The sequence below is a fragment of the Grammomys surdaster genome, unplaced genomic scaffold (assembly GCF_004785775.1).
Source record: "Grammomys surdaster isolate TR1022 unplaced genomic scaffold, NIH_TR_1.0 126271, whole genome shotgun sequence".
Taxonomy (NCBI): domain Eukaryota; kingdom Metazoa; phylum Chordata; class Mammalia; order Rodentia; family Muridae; genus Grammomys; species Grammomys surdaster.
Genome location: NW_021621071.1, coordinates 4627865 through 4651753, shown reverse-complemented (window position 1 = coordinate 4651753; position 23889 = coordinate 4627865). Strand labels below are relative to the sequence as shown.

The 23889-nt window shown below is 40.4% G+C and overlaps 1 protein-coding gene across 1 annotated transcript in view; it reads left to right on the top strand.

Annotated features, from left to right (window-relative positions):
* Nucleotides 1–923: 923 nt before the first annotated feature.
* The window catches only part of Trhde (thyrotropin releasing hormone degrading enzyme), a 371444-nt gene continuing 348478 nt past the window's right edge, over nucleotides 924–23889 (top strand). The window contains exons 1-2 of the mRNA XM_028759101.1: nucleotides 924–1770; nucleotides 14206–14479. Of these exons, the coding sequence (XP_028614934.1) occupies nucleotides 989–1770; nucleotides 14206–14479 (1056 nt within the window). The 5' untranslated portion in view covers nucleotides 924–988. The remainder of the gene's footprint in view (nucleotides 1771–14205; nucleotides 14480–23889) is intronic.

Below are 23889 nucleotides of genomic sequence, written 5' to 3'. Positions count from 1 at the left end.
CGGGGACGCGACTCAGACCTTCATCTACCTGAAGTGGACGCCCCGGCCGGACACTTCTTCACTTGTCTTCTCGGAGGGCAGAGCAACATTGGAACGCGGGAGGCTTGCTGGCCAGTCCTCAACCTCACGCCTCTTACCGCCACCCCAGCTTAAAGTGTCCAGGGTGGAGAAGGCTTCTTCAGGACGGATGCTCCGCAGCCGTGGGACTTCCTCCGGCTAGCTTACTCCAGTCTTTTCCTCGGTCCTCTGGTCCATCCTCTCCCTTCCCACTGCAGAGTGGAAGGCTCCAGAGCCTTCCGGGCTGCTGCCGCTGCCGCCGCCGCCGCAACTGTTTTTGCGAGCACATCCCACCCAGAAGACGGAACGCTGCCTGAGTGCGGGGAGCTGGGTGAAGCCCTAACTTGTCCCCCGGCTCGGTGGCTCGCCCCAGCGCTCTCTGTCCTCCTGGCCGAGCCGTTGAGAGAGCAACCGCCGGCAGCCTGGGAGAGTGCGGCGCCCGGGAGGACACGCGAGCCGCAGGCGCACAGGGGCGGGGGCGGCGTGTGCCCGGGCGCCCGGTGCTAGCCCGACGAGTAGCGCGCACCCGGCGAGCGACACGCTCCCCAAGTTGGGCGCGTCCCAGGGCTGGTTGCCCCGCTAACCGCAGCTGATGTCTGGAGAGAGGCGGGGCTGATGGGGGGTCGTCTGGGTCGTTGCTAGCCTCCAGAGTCTGTCTTAAGAGAATCTGAGCTGGTCTCCCTAGGGTCCCAGCCGGCGTCGCGCCCTCTGCCCGCGTGCGGTCTCCGATGACTGCGCTGGAGGTGGCCCGGGTGGCCCGCCCGCTAGGGGTGTCGGAGGGGGCGGGGGAAGAGGAGGAGGCGGTGTGATGGCCCTGGACGGCGAGAGGGGGGAGCAAGAGGAGGAGAAGAAAAAGAAGAAGAAGAAAAAGAAGAGGAAGAAGAAGGAGGAGGAGGGGGCCGAGAAGAGCAGTGCACCCTTTGCGGCCACCATGGGAGAAGACGACGCCGCGCTCCGGGCAAGCGGCAGGGGGCTCTCGGACCCGTGGGCTGACTCGGTGGGAGTGAGACCCCGCACCACGGAGCGCCACATCGCAGTGCACAAGAGGCTTGTGCTAGCCTTTGCCGTGTCCATCGTGGCACTGCTGGCTGTCACCATGCTGGCCGTACTGCTCAGCCTGCGATTCGACGAGTGCGGAGCGAGCGCAGCGATGCCTGGCACCGACGGTGGCCTCGGGGGCTTCCCCGAGCGCAGCGGCAACAGCAGCTACCCAGGTTCTGCCCGGCGCAACCACCACGCTGGTGGGGAATCCTCGCAGCGAGAGACGGGCGAGGTGGGCACCCCGGGGACCCCGTCTGCCCAGCCGCCGTCGGAGGAAGAGCAGGAGCAGTGGCAGCCCTGGACCCAGCTGCGCCTATCTGGCCACCTCAAGCCGCTACACTACAATTTGATGCTCACCGCCTTCATGGAGAACTTCACCTTCTCTGGGGAGGTCAACGTGGAGATCGCGTGCCGGAACGCCACCCGCTACGTGGTACTGCACGCCTCCCGGGTGGCGGTGGAGAAGGTGCAAGTAGCGGAAGACCGAGCGTTCGGGGCTGTCCCGGTAGCAGGCTTTTTCCTCTACCCACAAACGCAGGTCTTAGTGGTGGTGCTGAATAGAACCCTGGACGCGCAGAGACATTACAATCTGAAGATTATCTACAATGCCCTGATAGAGAACGAGCTTTTGGGCTTCTTCCGCAGCTCCTACGTGATCCACGGGGAGAGAAGGTATGGAGGGAGGCGGTGCCCCGCGCTGCCCCACCCCGCCAGGCGGCTTGCACAGCTGAGTGAGCGCCCGGCAACCTCGGGGACCCAGCTGGCTTCTAATATCCAGGAGGCCCGGGGTTAGGGGAAGGAAGCCAAGGTGAGGTGGGATGGTCCTCTCGAACCATAGGGGTCTCTCTGATGCCTGGCCTCTCACCATTGCTAAGTCCACAAACTCAGCAATACCAAAAGATGAATACTGCTTTTCCTCTAGGTCGGACCTTCCTCCTCTAGACTTGTAATGCAGTCATCTGGGCTTTTGCTTGTTTCCTAAAGGTTGCAGTTCGTAAATGACGCCAACTGTAGAAAACAACTTTCCAGGTTACAGTGGAGGGCAATAGTTGATAACCAAAGATTAGGCAGCAGAGGTACCCAGCTATCAGGTTAAGGCAGACACGCCCCCTCCCCTTGACAAGCCCACCTCCCTTGACTATGGGAGATTGAGAACAAGCCCAGGCTCTGGCTTTGTAAAGTTTTCCCAAATTGCAAGCTGAAATTTTTAGCACAAAGAGAACTTGCAGGGAAAGAAGGGGCGGGGATGGGGGGGGGGGGAGGGGGGAATGGAGCGGCAGTTGCCATGATCAAAATCAGAGAGAGGGACCCTCTGAGGCACTTTGATCTCTCCTGAGAGTTCCTAGCTCCATTTGGTTCCTCAGCTGCTGCCAACAGAAATGACTACACCCAGAAGGGAGGGAAAGCTTGCAGTTAGTCTCCAACGCCTTTGCTGAGTTAGATTTGGGCTACATTCTCCTAGTTTTTTTTTTTTTTTTTCTTTTTTGAGAGGCTGGGGCTCCGGAACCGACAGTTCTGTGTCCGGTTCCAACAGTTGTGAAAGTTTGAAGATAGAGTCGAAGTAGGCGACTCTTGCTCATAATTGACAGGTGCTTCTAGAGCTGATTGCTTGCCCACCTCTGGTAAACTAAGTTCTACTTGATCCCCATGGGGTTCACGCAACCATGCAACCGCCAGCGCTCTCTGTATTGCATGTGGGGAAAATAGAAGCCCTGGAAAATCATCATTTGACTTAGAGCACAAAGTGAGACCCGGATAATTTGGTCCCAGAGCTCATATTTTTAAATTCTAACTCAGCGATAATAATAGCACTACTCTCTCCATTATAGGCTCGATCAATACGGTCTTGAAAAGCACATCACCCAAAGCCTGTCATGTAGTGCTCCAGAGTTCACATGAGTGTCCTGTGGTAGCAAGCTTTCACATACGCTGGTTGAATGAATGTGTGAATGAATCCTGTTTTCATGGCATTTAAAATAACTTCGTTTAATTAAGTGACTATAGGGCAGACAGACAGCCAGATTGAACTCATAAATGAAACTATCACCAATACGTAGGATGGTGATTAGTAAGAAGCAGAGCCTCTTCTTTCTTCACTGAGTCTTTTTAACAACGAGAAGCTGAGGCTTAGAGCAGCCCAGGGCACCTGAGGTCAACAGATTGTTGCTAGAGAATGGGAACTTGAACTTTGGTTTACCCAGCCCTGCTCCAGAGCTCAAGGTACTTAGAGACTCTCAGAAACAGTTACTGTGTTAGAGGCTGGGAAAACCTCACTGTAGTGTAGAAGTGTACAAAAGTTTCATTATTTATTGAGTGCTGTGAAGTCACCCCACGTAACCCTTCCATGTGTTAGTGGTAGTGTGACAGGTACACCTTCTGGTGAGTTAATACATAAATCATTTATTTCCTAACATCCAAGATGGGGAATGGATAATTTAAACCCTTTGCCACCACTTCCTCTAACACAGATTACAGATTAAAAATATTTTTTAAGCCCCTCCAGATTATATAAAATATGCAGAAAAGGCATAGGAGGCAGATTTGCCTGCCATGCTTGGAACCAGGCTCATCATGTCAAAATGTCAGTAGAGGGAGTTGCACACCATCACCGATAACTCTTACCATGGTGAGAAAAATACTCCCTCTCAAATTCTGTTTTTTTTTTTTTCTTAAGCCATGCCAAGATGTATTTGGCAGAACTCAGCTTGTTTTGGTCAGTGCTTTCAAATTAAGAGGACTCTAAAAAACGACCAGATGTTTCCGCTTGCCCTGTAACGGATTTCTTGTGCCCACGGTCCATGATTGTATTCAGACTTTCTCCTTCAGTTTTCCCTAGAGATGTAAATACTTCAGCTGGAAGTTTAACCTGAAGTGCACGTGCTATCTAAAAGAAATTCGAGATCCCAATGTTGGCGAAATCTCAGGATGGATTTATTTCTAAATACAGTCTTTGAGAAAGATTTTTTTTGTCTTCCAACCCCAATAGCAAAGTGAATGTTAAAATTTATTGACTGTTATGTCTGGAGTAGATAGGAAGAAATTAATATTTTATAAGCATGCCAATAATTTCACAAGTATACCAACATTTTATACATTAACTTTTGTTGTTCTTGTTACTGTAGCTACTTCAAGGATTTCAACACCGACCAATATTAAGAACTTACTGGAGGACAGCCTTGTATTGACAATGATTTTTTTGTCCTAAAAATTCAACACAAATTGGCATTTAAAAACCTGTTTTCTAAAAGGACAGAGATACAAACTCAGAATTTTCATCTGATTAATGATTACAGATCTTGATCTTTAGTTAATCATCATTTTTGCCAATTTAATTATAGGATGATGTCTGTAATGAAAACAAATACTTCATCTGCCAACAGTAGTTACACTGAGAAACTTGAAATGCTGAAAAGGGCTGCACCACAGCTTCCTTTGCTTTGGTTAGTCCTGCAGAAGCAGTAGCTACTTACTAACTGATCAGTCTTAGCTTTGCCCCATTTCTCAGAGACCCTACAGAAGAATTGTCCTTTTCATTTGTTTTCTTGAGAAAGAGTCCCATGCCAGGATTGCAGCTGATGAGCTGCCTGCCTTAGGCCACCGAGGTGTGGATTTCTAGGTGTGTACCAACTGATCCAGCAATAAGAAAGAGCTTTGGCAAAGGGAGATTAGTCTGTGTGTTGTGATGTATCCTTTGACTCATGGAAGTTTTTATCCTCGACTACATGCTGCAGAGGGCCCAAGTCTACAGGGAAGACTGTGTTTCCCTACACAGTAGACAAACTTCTCAGTGAAGCCCAAGATTCCTTAACCACAAGCAAATCTTCCATTCTTATTTCTTCAGTTGGCTAGGAGAAAGCCTGTCACTTGTTGAATACTGGAAACAGCAAGTTATCCTAAAATTAAGATGTTTATACACATACAATAAATTATCACCTTTAGGAAGAACACATACTTTTTTTCCCCCCAAGTGCATGTGCGTCAGGCAGATAAAAGGGATGTGTATTTATGCCATCGTCTCTTACAGGAGACTACGCTTGCTTAGAATTAGGCAAAATGTTCATTTACCTGAAGTAATTGCCGCTTTTGGGTAGCCAGATGGTGTGCACACCCATGTTCAAAGTAGGGTACCTTAATTTAGATCCAGATGGTCGGATTGAAGGCGGAAATTTACCCAAAGTAAATGAACATTTTATTCACTTTTGAAAAGGAGACTATTTTTCTTTGACAAACTTTGATTGGGTCTATAATATGCCAAAGTGACAGAAGACAATAAAAATAGATGTTCTCTTTCTGTAAAGCCTTGTTTAGAGAGAAGCCACCATGATCTCTTAAAAAGTGAAAAAAAAAATGATTCTTGTGGTTCTTGTAGAGCATCGGGGGCCATTCTTTTGCCAAAATCTGCGGGATATGGTGGATTTTATTTCTTGGTAGGCATATACTCTTCTGTGGTTTTATTGTATGCAGTTTGATGATTTCTATGTTTTTTTAATTAACAACCAGTTATGATATTAGTAAATGCTAGAAAACTGAGCATGTTGTTTTGACATTGAAGAAGATTCAGTCCTTCAACTTGCTTTGGTGAGTTTTACATAACTAACCGAGAGTATAGATGACCTCTTCTTCTTCTTCTCTAGAAGGCTATAAACTGAAAGATCCAGAGAAAATCTATCTACATATCTGTCTGTCTGTCTATCTATCTATCTATCTATCTATCTATCTATCTATCTATCTGCTGAGAACTCATTTTTATATGATTCCTTAGTAGATTAGCCTCAATGTTTTCCTGTCAGACACACATAGCCATTTGGTTAAACTGAATCCAGTACTGAATTTTGGTCATAATTCAAAGTACTCTCCATAAAGCAGCAGCAGCAGCAGTAGCACCAGCAACAGCAGCAACAACAACAACAACAATAACAACAAAGTCTTAGTCCTTAAATAATGATTCATTCTTCTAGAAAATGTCTCACAACTGGTCTTCTTCTTGTGTTATTTTATTTTCATATATATATATATATATATATATATATATATATATATGAATATATATGAACACATATATGGGTATATATATATATACTATCTCATTTGATCACCTTGAATTGTGAGAGAGTACCCGGTTCTTTTGAAAAAGTTAGATTATTTGGAGTTTACTTCTTGTGTATTCAGCACAACGTGGGACAGATCCTATCTGTTCTGGATGTCTCTCAAATGAAATTGGATTTGTAATTGACTTCCCCAGTATTTACTTGGCTTGTACAATGCATTGTTTCTTCCAACTAACTTTTACTATTCTCCCTCTCTCCCTCTCCCTCTCTCCTTCTCACTCTCCCTCTCTCCCTCTCTCTCTCTCCCTCTCCCTTTCCCCTCTCCCTCTCCCTCTCCCTCTCCCTCTCCCTCTCCCTCTCCCTCTCCCTCTCTCTCTCCCTCTGCTTCCTCTCTCTGTGTATGGCATAGGACTCAGCACTTCAAGTGTGGTTTCAAAGAGTAATACAAAACCAATAAGAGACAGCTATTCACTAGTAAAACTTAAATGTGTCACCCTCTATAACCCAGGCCATCCCTCCCTGTCTTTATGCTCATATCACCCCAGCCGTAATGATTCTCATTCATTTCTCTTCCTACCGTCCTCATTAAGGCCTTCACATCATCATTATTCTCTTAATTTCTTATATGGTCTTGCCTATTTCTATTTTATCTTATTTTTATTAGTTTTACAAAGCTCTCTGCGTCTCAGTTTCCATCACTGGAGAGTGTGGGGTAATTCAAGGATGACAAATTACTCCCTGCTCTGCTTGCTTATCCAAACAGTGTTAGAAGATTCATGAACAAGCACAGGTAGATGATGGTAGTCGGAACGCAGAAGTAGTAAAGGCCTGGGTGGGATGCAGGGCCCGGGCTTCCTGCCCTCTTTGCCTCTAGGCCTCGGTGTACCTGGAAAGTCCTGACTTAGGGAGCGCCATTATCAGTATGCAGGAAGGGTGTGCCTGAGTCTTCCCTGTGTGCACCAAGTCCTCCTCCCTGTGTGCATCATGCCCTGGATAATACTGTACTGTGATGATCTGGACCTTTTCTCACGAAAAAGGAATAAATAAATAAACATCAGTCAGAGGAAGTTAAAAAGTACCGTTAGTTAATTAGTTTTTTACATTATTATTATTATATTATTGTTCTATTTTAGTTGTTCTGCTGTGGAGAAAATGTGTATGTGTGTATATGTATGTATGTGTGTGTGTGTGTATATGTATGTATGTGTGTGTGTATATATATGTTTGTATGTGTGTGCATGTATGTGTGTATGTATGTATGTATGTATCTATGTGTGTGCACGTATGTGTGTGTGTTTAGTGTGGTTATTTTTTTCAAGCAGGGACTTGTCAACCTGCCTGCCTGACTGGTGTCCTACCTCTGCTGTTGACAGCTTCTGTGACCTCAGCTAGTTTCCCATTGTTTCCTGTTTGGGGCCCTCCTCTAGAAAACAGGGATAATGAAAACTGTTTCATAGAGTCGTTGTGACAACTGTGTGGATGCTGAGAATCCTGTCTGACTGTTTGTAAGAACAGTGGACATTAACCATTATTGAACCATTTCCATGATTGGCAATCTGCTATGCTGGGTGGTATATAGGACTGATGGTTTTGCTTTGGGGTTTTTCCATCCTGTGGGTATTGAGGGGGAAAGGTCACAGTAAGGGAATGGTCACAGGGTTCTTTCCTCTGCCTGCTGTTTGCTTTGCTGTTCAGGCAGAGTTCAAGGAGGCAATATGAGGGAGAAGCAAAGCCTTCCCACCATGAAAGAAGAGAGTGACAAGAAAGGCTGTAGTGTTTCATGGCTACAGAAACCCAGGCTGAGATCAAATCTTGTGAGCTAGAGAGGACCAAGGGGGCAAAAAGATTCTTTAACAGAAGAAAAGCAAAACTCTTTTATTATGGCACGGCAGCCTGCCAGCAGCCACCAAGCACAGGAGGCTCAATGCAGTGCCATTATAGCAAGCAGACAAATGCTAAGTATCGAAGGACTGGGTCTTAGGCTTACGTATTGCTCCCAAGACTTCATGTGGGTTTTGACAGGAGCAGTGGTTTATGACACCCACACAGTGCTTTGCCTGTTTCCAGTCTACAGCGAATGAATCTCAGACACTAACTTTATTTATTCTTATAAAAACCTATTCTTAGGACCTGGGCCAGTCATCTTAGTGTGTTATAGTACTCTTCATCAATGCTGACCCGGTACTCAGTACTCGCTTTTGATAAGAGTATTTAGTACTACATAAACGGGAAAGCAATTACGAGTATTATGCTCTGTTTTTATAACACGAATTATTCACATATGCACCACTTCCTACATACATATTGCTGGCATTATTGCATTATGTTTTTAGTTTACTAAAATGGTTATTTAAAAAATAGACTACACACTTGCTCAGAGCATTGAATATTCAGCAGGAGTGCTTCTCTTCTGAAGTGGCAGAGGTTTAATGACTCATTGAAGTACATAAAAACACACAGTCTAAACAAAGACCCATTTTGGCTTAAAATGTTTTTGTCATTGAGTAACAATTTGCATTTTGATTAACAACTGAAACTTGAAATGGTACGTGTGTGTAACTTTCATGACCTTGTCACTTGGTGGACTCTCCAAGGGCATGTGTGGCTTCTAAGACTATGTGACAAACCAGTCACTGTGGTGAGCAGTATTGTCACTGATTTGAGTTGGTGGCTTTTGTGACTGACCTTGAACTCTTGTGACAGTGGAATGTAATAGCAGTTGTTATAGAAGTATCTATTGGGGGCTAGAGAGATGGCTCAGTGGTTAAGAGCACTGATTGCTGTTCCAGAGGTCTTGAGTTCAATTCCCAGCACCCACACCACAGCTCACAACTGTCTGTAACTTCAGTTCCAGAGGATCTGACACCCTCACGCAGACATACACACAGGCTAACATCAATGCACATGAAATTAAAAAATAAGAAATATCTTTTCGCTGCATGATATGTGCTGAGTGCATAGGTGAGGCCCACATGACAGCCTTGTAACTGTGTGCTGCCGTTGTGCATGGAGTCCTCTTGGTTTTGTTGGATTCTAATTGAAAAGTCATGAATCAATCTTCATGCTAAGTGTTATGCAAATGCTTGGCGTTCTCTGCATATTTTTACCTTTATGGAACAAAAAGGCAAACTGAAAATAATGGAGCAGAAACTGTTTTGTATCACATACTGTAATTCGTTGGCAATATCAGCCAACGTTAATGTATTACTTCTGCTAAATGTTATTATAATGACTTGATGCAAGTAACTTGCCTGGCGAACTTCTGCAGGAATGAGAAATCAATTCTTGGTACCCTTCAGAGGCAATGCAGAGATTCGAGCCCTCCCTCTTATGTCACAACGTCAAATAGGCAAATTGTTGGGAAAAATCAAATAATTTGTTTTAGGTAGACGAGAATTAAAATATATGCATGTTGCTTACATTTTTTTTTTCTAGTTACGCTAAAGTGACATTCTTGGAATGACACTTCTAGACAATCACCTTGGCGAGTGGCATTTTTTATGCTAATAAGCAGATTCATTACAAGATAAAAATGACATTTTTTTTAAAAAAAAAAACAGAGATCAAGAGGAAAATAGACAATGAGACACTTGTCCCTGTTATCTTTTGTATTTCTTTTGGTTGTTTTTATACGCACATTTGTGTGTATATGTCTCTGTGTGTATGTGTATGTATGTATGTGTAAGTGTATGTGTGTTTGTGTTAGTGTGTGTGTGTGTGTCTCCTATCCATGCTGTTTTTTAAAAGTGGTTTTATATGTTAATTAATTTCTTGTGTTTCTCATATTTGACATTCTGCCACTACCTTAAACCCACCTCAAATTAACTCAGGCACCAAAATTCCTTATTTTCTTTTTTTGGACTAACCCTTTCTAGAAGCCTCTTTGATGTTTCAAATGACAGAAAACAAAAAAGACATCTCTTTTTCTCCCAATCGAAGATGATCATGAAATGCACGCAGAAGAGATGAAATTACGTTTCTAAAATCCTAGTGGTACTGCTCTCTGTTGCGGGCATCTCCCTGAACCTGGTCCTGACTGTTAAGAGAAGTATCAGGGTGAGGCCAGTGAGAGGCAGACACTGAAGCTCCATAGGACTAGAGCCTGCTGAACAGAAGCAGCTCCGTGTGTCTGTGTCTGTGTGTGTGTGTGTGTGTATGAAACTCTTTCTAAAAGGGTGTTTTCTGTGTTCACTACGGTCTGCTCATAGTCTACTCACTTCTTTAAACTTCCATCCAAGTTTCCAGAACAATCCTCATGCTCCCTTATCCAGGAAGCCTTTGAGTTATTGGGGCTCTACGTTCCCACCTGACACATCTTTACTCCAGAGGAAAGCTACGGTGTTCAGAGTTTTGGTCCTCTGAACCCGGGACAGAAGATTCTACTGGCTGTAGTGGGAAGGCAAATTGCTTCACACAATGAATGATTACGCAATCTAAAACGCCAGTAATGTCAAGGCCAAGAAGCTCTGCCTAAGCAGACACAACTTCATGCGTTCTCCTTGTTTGCCTTAGGTTTTGGTATAATATCTGTTTAGGCTTGTATTTGGTTATAGTGTCATAGTTTACACTCCTTATAGGGAAAATAAAAACCATATATATTTCTATTTTTCTCCCAAACTTTGACACTCAAGATTGAATTGGTTGAGAGGAGCCAATACTTTGAAGAACGTGCAGCATCTATTTACTGGCAGTGTGATTTAACGTTTTTTTTTTTTTTAAAATGAAAACTCCATATTTGGGGAGTATTTAATTTCTAATTGTCTAGTTATGAGATCTCGAACTTAGAAAAGCCTTTAAATGCAACCCAGTCTAGTTGCTTTTCCTTACCAAGGAGACCTCTTTTGATTTTTCTAAATACTGAATTAAAATTCAATTGCAGTCATCCTCAGGTGCCAGACTGTGAAATTGGTATTTCCTCATTTAGACATTATCAGAATATATGGAAGCCCTCCTTGCATAGATATATACTGCGTGTATGAATTCATTAAGAATATTAATTGCAGAAAAAGCCACTGGATGATCTTGATAGCTCTTTTCAACCCTGTCTTAAACTGCTACCATCCCTATCAATATTGACCAAGTAAGGCAAAAAGAGACTGCACAATGTATTTCCTATGCATAAATATCTGGCTAATTAATTTCTTATGGACCAAGATGTATTTAGATCTTTACCTCTCATAAATTCCTGCCTTTTATTTACTTAATGTCAAAGACATCTTTTCTTTTAATGAAAATGAATACATTTTCATTATAACGTCCTCGATGATGAACTCTTACAGAATTGGTTTTCTGCTACTGTCAGTTCTCCCTCTCTTCCTCTCCTCACCTCGTGTGTGTATGTGCCTGTGCTTGCACACACACATTTAATTTGATTATAAAGACTTTATGAACAAATGACTGCATCATCTTAAAAACAGCCCAAGTACCCAATACAGTGAGAAGCTTTACACAGCAGAGTATATCTATTTATTCAATGATTGAAACTGAAATTCTCACAAACTTGGATTCAAAAAGAAGTATTTTTTTCCTCAGGTATGCAATTCCATGGTATCTTTGAAATAGCCCCAGGAGAGAAAAACTAAGCCCTGCATTTTTTTTTCCTTTTTTAATTAATAAGTTGAAAGATAAGATTCCCAAGCATTATGTGATATAAAGTATGAGAAGAGTGTGTGCATTTTAACACGAAAGTGCTGGCATTTCATTATGTAAAATTGCATTACTATCAGCAGAAAATACCCAGAAAAGGATCATGATACCGCTAAATTTTCAAGGAATATTAACTATTACCTAGAGTTGAGTTAAACCATTTTTATCAGCTAAAAATTAATTTTATTACCTTTAGAACATATTTAGTTTTTATTTGGTTAGAGACTGTGAATTCTAGGTCCAGCTTTGGTATAATTGCCTGTGTGTCTGTGGACAAACCTTACTGGGTATACATTTTTATTTTAGCAATTTATAGGACTGGGATAATTTATTTCTCATATTTCTCCCACCTTTAATCTTTTGTTTGTATGAAGATTTATAACTAAAACTTCTTTCCCACATATTATTACATTTTATCATTTTGGCAGTTTAGTGAGAAAGGCCAAGAAAACAATATTTTCTTTTTACTAATGAAAAAAAAAATAAGTTCAGGCAGTTAAATGACTTAGCCAGGTCTGGTATATATGATCCTGGTGTTATTTGAAAGACATTTTTAACCCTTCCCAAAAAATCAATTTTTAAAACTCTTCCTTTGCTTCATCTCAAAAATGAAACTTTAATGTGTATAAATTGTAGTAAGTTTGGACTCCGTACTTTTAAAAAACGGTAATATTTATACCTCATGGTTTACCAAGAGATAGCCAACAAGATCTGAGAGATATGTCAACATACAGAGATTGGACAGCAAATCAAATTCAAGATGCACGTTTACATGTAGTGACGGCTAACATCTTCCTGTATCATATCCTGAGAATCAATTGTAAAGCCACGTTTGTGTTCTGTAAGAAAGTATATCATGTAATATTAGCCACATATACCCTGAGCTATAGCGAGGGGCATGGTGAACACCTACTTATAGAAGGAAGAACCTTTGAATGAATCAACATGAGAACTTATTAATGTCCTATGAAGTGTCAGGTGCTGACTTACATTACAGAAAATCTTACAGCCAAACTCTTCAGCGTTTATTATACTATTTCTTAATTATAAGAATGTGCTTAAGGTACTTGAGTGTCTCCATTTGTACCTGTAGACCATGAAAGCATGTAGAAGTGTCTTCCAATTAGTGTTAATGAAATATAGCTTTAACAGAAAACTTGTATTTGATGCATATGTGCTTTTTTACTTTATATATTGCACAGTTTTTATATACTTATGTTAAATATGTTTGTACATTTGTGTGTGCGTATCATAATAGTTTCCCATTACATGTGGGGAGTACATTCTAAGACCCTCAGTGACTGCCTGAAGTAATGGCTAGTCCTGAACACTGTATATACTACATTTGTTCCAATGTGTACATATCTATGATAAAATTTAATTTCTATGTTAGAAATACTAGGAGATTAACAGCTAGCAATAAAATAAACCATTCCAATACTATACTGTAATAAAAAGTGTATATAGGTAGTCTCACCTGATCACGTATCTCAAGTTCTATCAAGCTATGGTAATATTTCTGGACTTCAGTTGATGTAGGTAACATAAGCTCCCCCCTCCCCCCTGAAGAGAACCAACAAAACAAATGAACCCAAACAAAACGAAGCCATGTGTAAGATGAACCATTTCCCTAAAACCCATCAATCTCTAGACTGTGTGTTGCAAATGTAAATTATGAAGACTTGAAAGGATGAAGATTTTATGAACCAGTGAGAGCTGCTCTTTGCCTGCCTGTGGCAGCTGTTCACAGTGATGGGGCTTTACACCCTCTTATCCTCCGTTGGAGCTTTACGATACTTTTGAAGTTAGACTTGAGTACTTCCTTATTTGGGGGAAGTTTTAGAATTATCAAAGTTGGTGTGGGTAAAAGGAGCTTTGAAGCCAGAATTCACACTAAGATTTAATAGATGGCAAAGCCATTTATTTTACCATAGGTAGATGGCGTGCTTTCAATTTTGAGGATATAGATATTTCCCAGTGAGGGTCCATGAGGGTTCCCTGCCATTTGAGGACAGCGTTTAGATTTCAGTTTTATTATCTGTATATGCTGGATGCCTTAGGCTTCGGGGAGGAATGTGATATACACAATAAAAGAGCCATTATTTCTCAATGTTTGCCAATGTACCTGTGAGTTGTTTCTCTGTAGAGTGTAGTGTTTCAGCCAATAAGTACTGCTCTGGGTTTATCGAGTTTTCTTTAATCGAGACAAAAACTTCCCTGAAGAACTTCTATTTTTAGGGCAGTATATTATACATTTTTAAATGTTATTCATGAATGAAGGCACAATTCAGAAAAAAAATGTGTATTTTCAGATTCGTCAAAACATACTCTCTGAAGTATGCAATGAGGCCCTTACTTAAACAGAAGCAATACATGTAATTGACATGTCATTTTCTCCTTTTTTTCTTTCCAGATTCCTTGGTGTTACCCAGTTTTCACCTACACATGCCAGGAAGGCATTTCCGTGTTTTGATGAACCAATCTACAAAGCCACTTTCAAAATCAGCATCAAACACCAAGCAACCTATTTGTCTCTATCCAACATGCCAGTGGAGACATCTGTGTTTGAGGAAGACGGATGGGTAACAGACCACTTTTCCCAGACCCCCCTCATGTCCACATATTATTTAGCCTGGGCGATTTGCAACTTCACATACAGAGAAACTACCACCAAGAGTGGGGTTGTAGTAAGTATTTTCAGCCTAATGATGCTTTGGATACTGTACACCCTGTAAAGTAACTTGACTTCTGGGATAACAGTCATCTCTTGTAGGGTCCTCACAGCTGACAAGCCCAAGTCTTTAGCTATTAGAGGTTAAATGCAATCCTCATTTCCAAACTCGGCTACACTCCATTTTCTATTCCTCTAACCATCTTTATCCTCTACTTTCGTGCGCTATGGTTTTCTTTATCTCCACCCCAGGCCTAAAGAAATTCTTGCCTTTTCAAGAAAATTGATTGATTCCTATGGCTTCTTTCTATTAATGTTTTCTTTCAAATATGTAGAAAATGTGACAAATGATACAATGAACTCCACATACTTAGTAGCCATATCTGAAGAGAAAGAAAACCATATTTAGCAGAACTGAAGCCTCTCAACAGTTATCCATGGTCTCATTACTTTACTCTCTCCATCAGGAACCCACTTGGCATTTATGTTTTCGTGAAAATTATTGTACAGTTACTATATGCCTTAGTTAGGGTTTCTGTTGTTGTGAAGGGATGCCATGACCATGGCAACTCTTAATAAAGAAATTATTTAGTTGGAGCCAGCTTACAGTTTTAGAGGTTTAGTCCATTACTGTCTTGGCAGGAAGCATGGCAGCACTCAGGCAGACCTGGTGCTGGAGAAGGAGCCACAAGTTCTACACCTGGATCAGTAGGCATCAGGTAGTGACACTGGGCCTGGCTTGAACATCTGAAACCTCAAGCCCATCCCCTACGACACACTTTCTCCAACAAGAGCTGCACCTACTAATAGTACCACTTCCTATGAGACTATGGGGGACATTTGCATTCAAACCACCACACTGTATATGCTTATATTCTGTTATAATACTTAGTATACTTTAAAATCCAAGAAACTTTATAGCATGGCTATTAACCTATATTGTATAATTATGTCATTTACTCTTCTTAGACAGTGTGAGGTACTGCAGGGATTGTCTGTATTAAATTTATGACAAAGATCTAGTGGCTTACCTTGCTGCCCTCCTTCGTGACATCAGCAAGTTCTAGGCACTTTTCTGTTGGGTTGTGCCATGTTAGACTAAGGATGTCAAATGAGCGATTTCTTTCTCATTTCAATTTCCTTCACAATAACTATGCATTTATTTTAAATTTCACATTAATTATAAAAGCATTATAGTTATCCTTTACCCACATGAGTAGTTGGGGTTTAAATAGAGTAAGTAGCCTTTCCAGGGTAAAAATCCACAAGTCAAATCTCCTATTTTGTCCCTAAGGCTTAGGCTTTCTCTCCTGTATCTGGGGAATGTCTTTTACCATTTTACCTGCATGTCTTTGAGATAATTTATCTTGTGGTCTTCTCCGTCACATAGCTCCTATATTCCATTTTCCTTGAACATAACACAATAAGTGAATAGAAAGTTCTGTTCTTAATCTGTGGGGATTCATAGTTCTATAATAACCTGGGTTTTGAAAAATAGTTTTGGCTACAGAATTTTTTTTTCTCACTGTTCCTTTTAATTTAAATCACCGTGGAGCCTGCTTAAAAAAATAAAATCTGCTTGCATACAAAATTAATGCCATTATAGAAAAACTACAGAGTGAATTCATCTGTGTAATCATTAAAATAATACCCTTAATGCTGAGTGTAGAGACCTAGCTGGCATTTTAGTCTTTTGGGCTTATAATAATTTGAAATGTCAAATTCCGCTGATGCTTGTTGATTCCTGCTAGGGACATTTCAAGGCTGTACTCATTGGACCATACACAGAAAAGGAACATGAAGACAACTCATTTCCTCTTGTGTCTTCAAAAGTTGATGGCTGACTCTCAGTGCCTCAGCTAGCATCAAGTACCCTAGAAATGCTTCTGCCTAGTATATTTTCTTTTGAGGACCTTAAGAGTATCCTCAGCCCTACGTAGTTATGCTTGCTGCTGTGAGGTGTTTGTAAAACCATTCTAGTATTTTTAGATGCGACTTTTTCTTCTTAAGAATCTCTGAGTTATCAGCAAACATTTTAACATTTATACTTCGTAATTTCAATGTGGAAGAGATAAAACATGGTGGCAGAGAACACAGAAAGGTCAGCTGAAAGAGAACTTCAGACTGTATAATCTAAAAATACCACAATCAGTAAAAAAAGGAAAACAGAATGGCCACAGGGAGCCCTTGTTTATCAACTGTGGAAATATGGTTTGAAACTCCACTCTCTTTTTCTGTCACCCCTTTGAAATCCAATCTGTTTTCTTCTCACTGACTTTCCCCTTTATTACTGGGGGGGGGGGCGCATGGGAATGGCATTTCTCAGCCCTTAGCAGCTGGATTGAGAAGAGATTTCACTTTAGAATCTAGGCTGTGGGATGGTCAGGTGAGGTCCGGGTGGTCATTTCAGCTCAGAAGCTGCAGGAGTTTTGTTTGAGCTGTGAAGAAGGAACTTGAGAAGCAAATTAATAACAAGGAACTGAACCTTACACTGCTCTTGACCCAGTCTCATCACCGTTATTATCTGCATTGAGAACTGCCTAAACTTTGCAAAACATGGGTTGAAATAATTACAAAGACGAATCTAAGATCCCCCTGTACAGGGGTTGCTAATGTAAATTACATATTTAATCCTAGCCTGCAAATGCATTGTTTACCCATTCCTACAACAGCTGACCATTTTTTTCTACATAGTTGTTAATGTTTTCAAATCGAAAGATTGCAGATAAAAATAACTCTGGCTTCTCTTGAAGAACCAAATGAGCTTTGATCATTTGACTCACATCTGTATTCGGTAGTACTTGATCATTCAATTAGTCCTTCACCAGACATTTATGGACTGGATATCTGATACTTTTGTACACTGTGGTCATCCAGCAGAAAATAAGCAAAGCCTTAGCTGCTTCTAGGGATCTCGTGTTCTAATGAGAAGCATCGCTGTTCACACGTGTAGTGTGTAAGATGGTGATTTAAGCCTAAGTCAGGTAATAAGCAGTTAACTTACATTTGCCATTGACTTCTCAAGGCAAATTCAGTTTTGTTCTTTTGTTCTCACAGTTGTATGTTACCTGGTGCAATCCTGTATACGATTAGATTTTACCTTTAATCAGGCACTGCACCTAAGGAGAACGACACATTCACTAATATGAATTAATATCACTAGTATTCATTAATTGTCCAGTAGGAGGAAAACAATATCAAGACCACTAGAAGACAGAGAAATTGCTAACAATTGCAGTATAGGGATATGTCTCATGAAGGAATGGAGTAAGACCCTGAATGATGATTTGGTCTTAGGGAAGAAGATATGTGTGTGCTGTGCTTGGTTGGGAAAATATTATCAGGAGAAGATATAGAGGTTAGGAAGTCTGTATGGAAATTAGTGGAGTAGGATGACTACAGATGGGGTTTTATCATCAGATATATCTGCTCCTGAATTCTTGCTCCACTTCTCCATGACCTTAATTCATTCTGTAATGTCTCCCTTTTCTAGTTTTCTTGTTTGGAAACTGAAAGTTTATGACTTCTCCCCTTACTGTGTCGTTTTCATTCCTGTATTGGCAAAACAAGCTACTCGAAGACGGATTTCCCTAATACCACCATTTTATTATATTGAAACCTTCTGTGGTACAGAGCCGGAGGACACGGTGGGAGCAATTTGTCTTTGCTCAGTATTGTCTGGCTCTCAGATGGGACTACATGATGACTGGCCTCTTATAGCCAGGGCCAGAATCACCTGGGCTGGTATTTGTTTGGAGGTTTATTATTTGTCTCCCGAGACATCGGCTGGAGCTATGGGCCATGGCATTTGTGTGTGGTGTCTGTATGGCCCAGACTTGCTTAAAAATATGGCAGCATTAAGGAGATTCAATTTCTTACATGGTAATTTATAATACTATTTTAGTTAGGACTTCTAGTGTTGTGATGGAGTGCTATGACCAAAGTAACTTGGGAAAGAAAAGGGTTATTTGGATTATGTATCCAGAGTTATAGTCTATTGGGGGAAGCCAAGGCAGGAACTCAAATTGGACAGGAACCCACAGGCAAGAACTCAAGCAGAAGACGTGGAGGACTATTACTTACTGGCTACCCCCTCATATTTGCTCACTCTGCTTTCTTATAGAACCCAGGACCACCAGTTCAGGTGGTACTACCATCTTTATCAATGCTAGACTCTTCCATACCAATCACTAATCAAGAAAATGTTCACAGGCTTTTCTCTAGCCCAATCTGATGGAGGCATGTTCTCAAATGTGGTTCCTCCCTCTCAGATGACTCTAGCCCTGTGTCACAGTTGACACAAAATTAGCCAGGACAAAAGTAAGCACCCTGAATAGATATATGAAAGCTGTATGGGGCTGTTTCTGAGGTCAAACTTTATTGTTTCTGTGCATAATATTTTTTTTATAAATGACTTACTAATGATAATCCAGGCTCAACAGAGGCATGCATACCTGCCAGCTCTTGAAAGAAGGTATATTAATTTTTTTTTGGTCTTGTTTTAACATTAACAGTCTACTCTCTGTTCACAAATTATTTACACCTAGTTCACAAAAATATATAATGGGCATCTTGTTAATAGCATCATGCTTATATTTGAGATGTGTAGTTTTACAAGCAGGCTGAGATCCACATGCAGACAAGGTCACTCAGATTGGTTTCTTGGGCATATCTTCTCTCTCCCTGAAGACCTGTTTTGATGAAAACCAAGTAATTTGTTTTTCCATATCCCCCAGCCCACAGGCAATATAACGTTAGAATATGATTGTAATAGCCACTCGTATCGAAGAATAGAAAATAACATGAAAATCCAGTAGTCAATGCCCTGTAGCCAGTCTGAAATCCAACTGGTCAGTCTTGCCAATTCTTCAACGATAGCTCAGTACTGTTTCTGTGAGTTGTTTTTGTTTGGCATTTGACAACATCCTTTGGGCTTTTAATTTTGCCTTTGAAGAAACTCTTTTTCAGATACAGAATATCTTGTATCTACAACGGGATAACCTCAGGTCCATTCTTATCTGGGCAAAGCCGGATTTCACAGGCTCTGTAACTTTACTGCTAAGCAAGTATACTTATGAAAATCATTATTGGATTTTAATCAATCAAGCTATATCCATTCTCTCAGACAAGATCAAACCCACAGATTTCGTTAAGATAAACCTTTTCTGTGTGGAGGCTTTATGGAAGAAAGGTGCTCATATACTGATTATTTAGCACAGGGACTTTGTGAAACATGCCTTTATAATTTTTATAAAGACACTTATCTTTTGAAAAGGCCTTGGGGTACCGCTTCAAGAGGATCTGAGGGTTTCAAGAACAGTGGCTCTTGCTTTCAGCCTCAGGCTGTGTTTCATTATGGTGATCTATATTACTATTATTTTCTTGAAACTGTTCTTTACTTTGATAATCTTCCATCTAATGAGGCTGAAAAAAAAGAAAGTGTTTTAATTTCAAATATAGAGAATCTTAGCTCTTTTATACTTCTTATTTTTTTTTTTTGGTAAGATTAGACAGTTTATTCTTAAGCTGACGTCATCTCTTTTCATAAAACTCACAACTAGTGAGAAGAACCAGGTGCCACTTTCATGGGTTTTGCCTGTGATCTCTTTCACTGAAAAAAATTTTAGTTCTGTTGTTATATTCCATGTTTTTCTTGATACTTAAGGTAACCAAGTGGCAATCATTTCTTGTAGTATATAAAAAAGCCCCTTTTTATTCTGCTTATTTTTTCTGTATGGTATATTCATGTGTGTGAAAGTATATGTGCAGGTTTGCTCACCAATATATGCACACGTTGGGGGGGCACAAACTGTTGAGTATTTTCCTCTATTGTTCCTTATTTTTGACAGACAGGCAACCTCACTGGAGATTATCATCTCACTTAGAATGTTTGGCCAGTGAGCCCAATACACCTGTCTCTGTAAACCAGACTTGTATAATACCTGGCTTTTATGTGGCTATTGAAAGTCTAAATTAAAGTTTTCATGCTATCATAGAAACCATTTTACCCAGTGAACTATCTCCCCAGCTTCTTATTCTGCTTTTTTATTTCCGTTTATTTAATTGGATATTTTATTTATTTACATTTCAGATGTCATTCCCTTTCCCCATTTACCCTCCTTACAAACCCCCTATTTCATCCCCCTCCTTCTTTTTGCTTTCATACCATTTTAATTACATGCAATTATATCAGCTCTAGGTTGAGGAGCTAGCAATGCTATAGATAGTCAAGGAACAAGCAAGACAATAAACACAAATATTCAAAAAACAAGCAAAGCAATAAACAAAACATCTGAGCCAACTTCCCTGTCCTATCCCAAAGTCATTTTCATGTCTGAAGCCTACTTCCTTGTTCTAGCCTAATATTTAGATTCCTGCCTGAAATTACTTGTTTGTTCTAGCCTAAGATTTAGATTCCTACCTGAAATTGCTTCTTTATTCTAGCCTAATGTCAGATTCTTGCCTGAAGCCTACTTCTTTGTCCTTGGCCACTGTCATATTCCTGCCAAGCAGCCCATTTCCTTGTCCTTGGACCATGGCAGATTCTTGCCAAGCAGCCCCAAAAGCTCTCTGCCTTTACCCCTTTTTTATTTGATAAACAAGACTGAGCCTGTCTTAGGTTTTTCCGCCAAGAATATCTTCCTTACCTATCATGGAATATGCATTATCAAAAGCAATGCACTTTTGTCTTGGTTTATTCTGCTTTAATAACACTCACCATATTATCCTTTGAGTTCTTGCTAACCACCTCTTTGAAGTCCATAGGCTTCAGTTAACCACTCCTATTTCCAAGCATTTTCCAACTGTTACATACATTCCAGTTCCAAAGCAATGTTTCTAAACTTTCTTTATGAAAAGGTTTTACTACCAAAATTGGTTCAAGTTAATATTGCTGAATCAGACATCATTCTAAGAATTAGCAATAAAACAATTTTCTCATGGATTATGTGAGTCAAGAGTTTAAAAAAATACTGAGCCCATAATGACTTAGCTCTGTTTCACAGTGTCTGAGGGTTTGGCTCATTTCCTGGGTACATCTTAACAGCTGGGGTCAGAGTGAGAGCATCTCTACTAAGTATCTCTACTTAATGTTGACTGTCATATGGAATCTCAAGTTAGAGCTCACATATGGGCAATTTACTATTCATTTCTCTATGACACTAGAGCCTGTAGACACTGTAGCAGATGGTCTCATATTGGTGGACTAGTTAATTGTGATTCCAGCTTTCCCAAGAGGTTACATGATCTATTTGCTCTATTATTAATGATTTTATTGATCTCATTCACTACTGTCTTCTTTATCTTCTTTGCTTTTTGCAAGATGGGCTGAATGTTCTTTCTGACTCATTCTAAGAGTTTGAGCAGTGTTGCTTTTGTTAATTATGTGAGCTACTAGTCATGTGGCTCATTTTCTAGGGGAAGTAACACATGGTGTCTTTCAATGGGAGTAGTGTCATAGAATTTGAAGCTCCATTTTAAGACTATCACAGTTGTTATTAACATTATAAGAGATTAAGTATATAAACCCATAATTTTAGTGCTTAACATTCTGGTAATCCCATCTAAATAGATGACATTCAGATATCCAGGGAGATGTGATAGCAAACTTTGAGTGGTGTGTTGAAGCTGAGTTGTAGAAGAACTTGATGCTGGTTAAGTTTCTAATATTTCATTTAGTCATCAGATTGACTTGACTGGAAAATTAAAAGCTCAGGTCATGATATTATTAGATTATTAGATAATTATTAGCTATTATTATATTTACTATGTATTTTTAGATAATCTTCTTTCATAGAATGTGTCATATAAGTTGTTTTGAAGAAGCCAGAACCTAGAGTTCTTTAAACTGAGACAGATTGGAGTATAGCAATAGTTAGAGTTGAATAAGGATATAGCTGGAAATAGATAAGTCACAATAGATGTGAAAGACATTTGAAGGGAGGAGATAGCAGAATTTGGTGAGGGATATGAAATAGGAAAAAGGGACTTTGGAGAAGCCACAGATCAAATAATTAAGAATGACTCCAATTCAAGCTCTAGATTCACTGTGTATTTTATTTTTGACATTTTAATATAATTATAACTTTTCTCCGTTTCCTTTCCTCCCTCAAAACCCTCTCATATTTTCCTCCCTTCTCCCATTCAAACTAATGGTCTCCTTTTACGTAAGTTTTTATTGCATATGCATATGTGTATGTGTATGCATATGTGTATATGTATATATTCACAACTATAACCTATTTACTGTATGTAATGCTATTTGTATATATGTTTTCTGAGCTGACAATTTGGCACTGGGGAAGCAATCAGCATGCTCTTCCCTTGAGGAAGATCATTACTGCAACCAGTGAGAGATTTTATTTTCTAAACTAACCTTTTACAAACATGATCTATACGCTAAAGTATTTATTCTATTAAAATGATTGTATAGATGGGATTGGTGGCTCAGACCTTTAATCTTAGCGTTCTGGAGGCAGAGACACTCAGTGGATCTCTGAGTTCAAAGACTGTCTGGTCTATAGAGTAAGTTCCAGGATAGCCAGGGCTACACAAAGAAACCCTGTCTCAAAAACACCAAAATCCAAACTTATCAACCAATAAACCCACCCACCCACTCACCAACCAACCAACCAACCAACCAACCAACCAACCAACCAACCAAAAAACAACAAAAATGAAACAAAAAGAAACAAATTAACAAACCTAACAATTGTGTAGAGGTATTATGTGTGAGTGTGTGTGTATGTGTGTGTGTGTGTGTGTGTGTGTGTGATCAGCAAGCAACAAAATAAGATTAAGAAGGAAAATGTATCATAAATAGATTGGAAAATACTCCCTTGTTGTGTGTCCCTCTGTGTGTCTGTCTGTGTGTCTGTCGTGTGTCTGTGTGTCTGTGTGCCTGTGTGTCTGTCTGTCTGTCTGTCTGTCTCTTTCTCTCTTGTTTTGGCCTTGAACCTGTTATACATCTGAATTTGTCCTTCAACTCTCTATACTGTATTCCTGAGTGCTGGCATTACAAGCCTGCACAGTCTGACCTGCTATTTTTGTCTCTTTCTGGGGACAGGTTCCCTTGCATCTTTGGTTTATATGCTCCAAATCTCTGTGTTTTGCATATTGCTGTGTCAATTAAGGGATGCTTATCAATTCTAAAACTCATGGCGATTATATTACTTACCTTTGCCTCCATCAGATAACCAACTGCAGATGCTCCCCTATAGCAAACAGGACCATTGATATCTTCTATAGAAAAGAAATTTTCTAACAAAGTGGTGTTGGGCCACAATGTATTAAAGTTGCTGAGAATATGAAGTTTATTTTTTTTTGTTTAGACTGACAACAACAGAAGGTATATATATGTTTGTACACATGTATACATCTGTGAGTGGATATGCATAGTCAAATAATATATCTTTATGATGCTCACTC